This window comes from Poecilia latipinna, unplaced genomic scaffold, assembly GCF_001443285.1.
Source record: "Poecilia latipinna isolate Pla-1442-1.1 unplaced genomic scaffold, P_latipinna-1.0 Scaffold2733, whole genome shotgun sequence".
Classification (NCBI taxonomy): domain Eukaryota; kingdom Metazoa; phylum Chordata; class Actinopteri; order Cyprinodontiformes; family Poeciliidae; genus Poecilia; species Poecilia latipinna.
Genome location: NW_015115349.1, coordinates 34,759 through 37,412, shown reverse-complemented (window position 1 = coordinate 37,412; position 2,654 = coordinate 34,759). Strand labels below are relative to the sequence as shown.

Genomic DNA, 2,654 nt, shown 5'->3' with positions numbered 1-2,654 from the left:
GAGAGAGAGAGAGAGAGACAGAGTGAGAGAGAGAGACCGACCACCCGCAGAGGATGAGAAGGGAATTATTATATATATAGTACAACACAGATAGCATCTGGGGTTTATAACCAACTTTTTACATTCATTAGTAATGGGGTGAAGGAGCCACAGTGTACAGTTGTGGCGAAAAAAAAAAAAAAAAGATAATGAGAACTGAAAACATTCAAGGGTCAATAAACCCATACTGTTTTGTTTTATTCTCCATCAAATTCTACTTTTTATGCAACATTTTCAATAACATGAACTTGCTTAGGGAAATTTTCTGCTTTGTAGTTTTTTTTTCCAGATAGACAAAGGTAGATGTAACTTAGATGTAATTTAGGATGTTTCACAAAATAGATCTAATCATCTGGGAAGCACCCAGACAGGGAGCTGCCAGGCATTGGTTAATGGTGAACTACAAAAGGATGTGTAAATAATTCTGTCCATAAAATCCCATTCAAGAGTTTTTGGCAGGTCCTCTGAAGTTATGCAAGATAGAAAATTGTCATGATCCGTGGTTTTCTGTGTGTTTTTGAGTTTTTCAATGTGTTCCTGTTTCCCTGTGAGTCTCTGTCCTGTCCTCCCCGTTGATTGCTCCCCAGGTGTGTCTCATTCCCTTAATTACCCCGTGTGTATTTATACCCACCTGTTGTCTGTGTTCCTCGTCGGGTCCTTGTCAATTGTCAAACGTTTGCAGTCTGCGTCTGTCTGTCCGTCTTCCCAGTTGTACTGGTTAAGTCCTGTGTCGACGTCAGTTCCAGTTGATTTAGTCTTCATTGTCAGTTGCTACCGGTGCTTAGCTGCGTGCTAGTTGTTCCTGCCGTGCTGCCTGATTTGGACTATGTGAACTACATTCATCATTAAATTCATCTTCACCATAACCTGGGTTCTCTGCGTCATCTCCTCACCACTTCAACCCCTCCTTATGACAAAAATTAACAATAAGCATCACTTAAATATATGTTATATATGTTGTGCATCATTAATTTTATATATTTTTTGTGATGCTTAACAATAAGCATCAAGAGGAAAATGGTGGTGACAGTATTATGCTGTGAGGATGTCTTTCTTCAGGCAATAAAGCAATGCAGGGCAAGCTTAAAAGAAAACCTGTGAGAGGCTGCAAAATGATTTCTGAAAAGATGTTCTCATTTCTAAAGCTGAAAGGCAATAAGGTATTAGTTAAAGCTACAGAATGGTTACAATTACACCCTAACTGACCTGTTAAATTCTCTGTTTTCAGGAACAGAGCCTGGCTGGTCCACATCAACACTTAGCGAGGCCATGGCGCTGAGTGTTTCAGCCTCGTCCCTCTCAGACTGGCCCGGGGCCACAGGGGACCCTGCCAGGAGCAAGGGGCTACTGGTCTGAGACAGACTCTGGAGACAAGGCCAGTGCTTACCTGGAGACAGTCACAAAGACACAGTCAGAGACAGAGACAGACTATATGCTGTGGTGTTTAATGTGAACCATATTGTGATTGTTCTTACTCTGGATGTCTATGACTCTTTCCAGGGAGGCGCAGGCTTTTGGACATGGCTTTTCCTGAGGCCACTGAAACCCAGAGTCACACTGAATGATAGACAAAAATCTAATCAGTATATTAGTTGTGATTAATTTCACTGTACTAGCAATGTAGCTTATTCCACATTTTCTCATGCAAATCAGGCTTGAGTCTGTCTCTTACCAGATCTCCCAGGAGGGCAGAGACGCAGGCCTCTGATGCGTCACAGATAGCAGTTAGGTCATGGCCGCCCTCGAGCGCCATTACAATCCGCCCACCTGCCAGTCCCATCAGCAGCTGTGTTAGCTTACCAAAACCTGCAAACACAGATTTATCAGGAGTCATGTTGGGGAAAATAAATTCAAAAATATGGGTAGAAAAAATTGTTTGTGGGATTGCTACTAAAGCCTCACATTGTGCAGAAACATTGTAGCCACCCAAAGGAGACTGATGACCTTCCACTGCATCAAAGCCTGCAGACACCAGGACCACATCTGGACTGAACTGCTGGGCAATGGGCATTACCACACTCCTAAACACACAAAACAGGCAAGGTCTTAAGAGCATTTTTTTGTCTCACAGTTTAGCTTTCCCAAAATTAATTATGAAAACATTTACACTGCATGTGCAGATTATCATGATTTGCAAAAGTATTCTTAAATTATCTCCTTAAGATCCCAAACTCCAGACACCATAATTTTCCATGGGGATGTTGCATCTAGGCTATAAAGGCTAAGGTGTGATGTCAACTGACAGAGGACATTCTTCCACAGATCTGTAAGCTGTTGTCTACATAGCTTGTGGCAAACTGCAACATGACTTCTTATAGCTTTCTCTCAACAATTTTGCCATTCTTCTATAAAATTCAGATTTGTAGAGTACATGACTATTACTGGGCTATAGCCCAGTAATAGTCATGCGCACTGGTTAGTGTCATTCCGTACCTATGACCCTGTTAAAACAAGCAGGTACAGTATAGACAATGGTTGTTTGACAAACAGTTGTTGTAAATATTGTTCCACCTGAGCTGTGGGTCTCTGTTCCTCCTCCAAAGTTAACAAGCCTCTTGACTCTGTCTGCATGATTAAATTGAATTGACTATTTTTGTGAAATGCCTTGAGACAAT

At 41.7% G+C, this 2,654-nt stretch overlaps 1 protein-coding gene across 1 annotated transcript in view; it reads right to left on the bottom strand.

The window, feature by feature from the left end:
• The window catches only part of LOC106938937 (histone deacetylase 5-like), a gene marked incomplete at its 5' end in the record, with an annotated part of 48,028 nt that overhangs the window by 19,032 nt on the left and 26,342 nt on the right, over positions 1–2,654 (bottom strand). The window contains 4 exons of the mRNA XM_015021151.1: positions 1,246–1,426; positions 1,515–1,578; positions 1,712–1,845; positions 1,942–2,060. Of these exons, the coding sequence (XP_014876637.1) occupies positions 1,246–1,426; positions 1,515–1,578; positions 1,712–1,845; positions 1,942–2,060 (498 nt within the window). The remainder of the gene's footprint in view (positions 1–1,245; positions 1,427–1,514; positions 1,579–1,711; positions 1,846–1,941; positions 2,061–2,654) is intronic.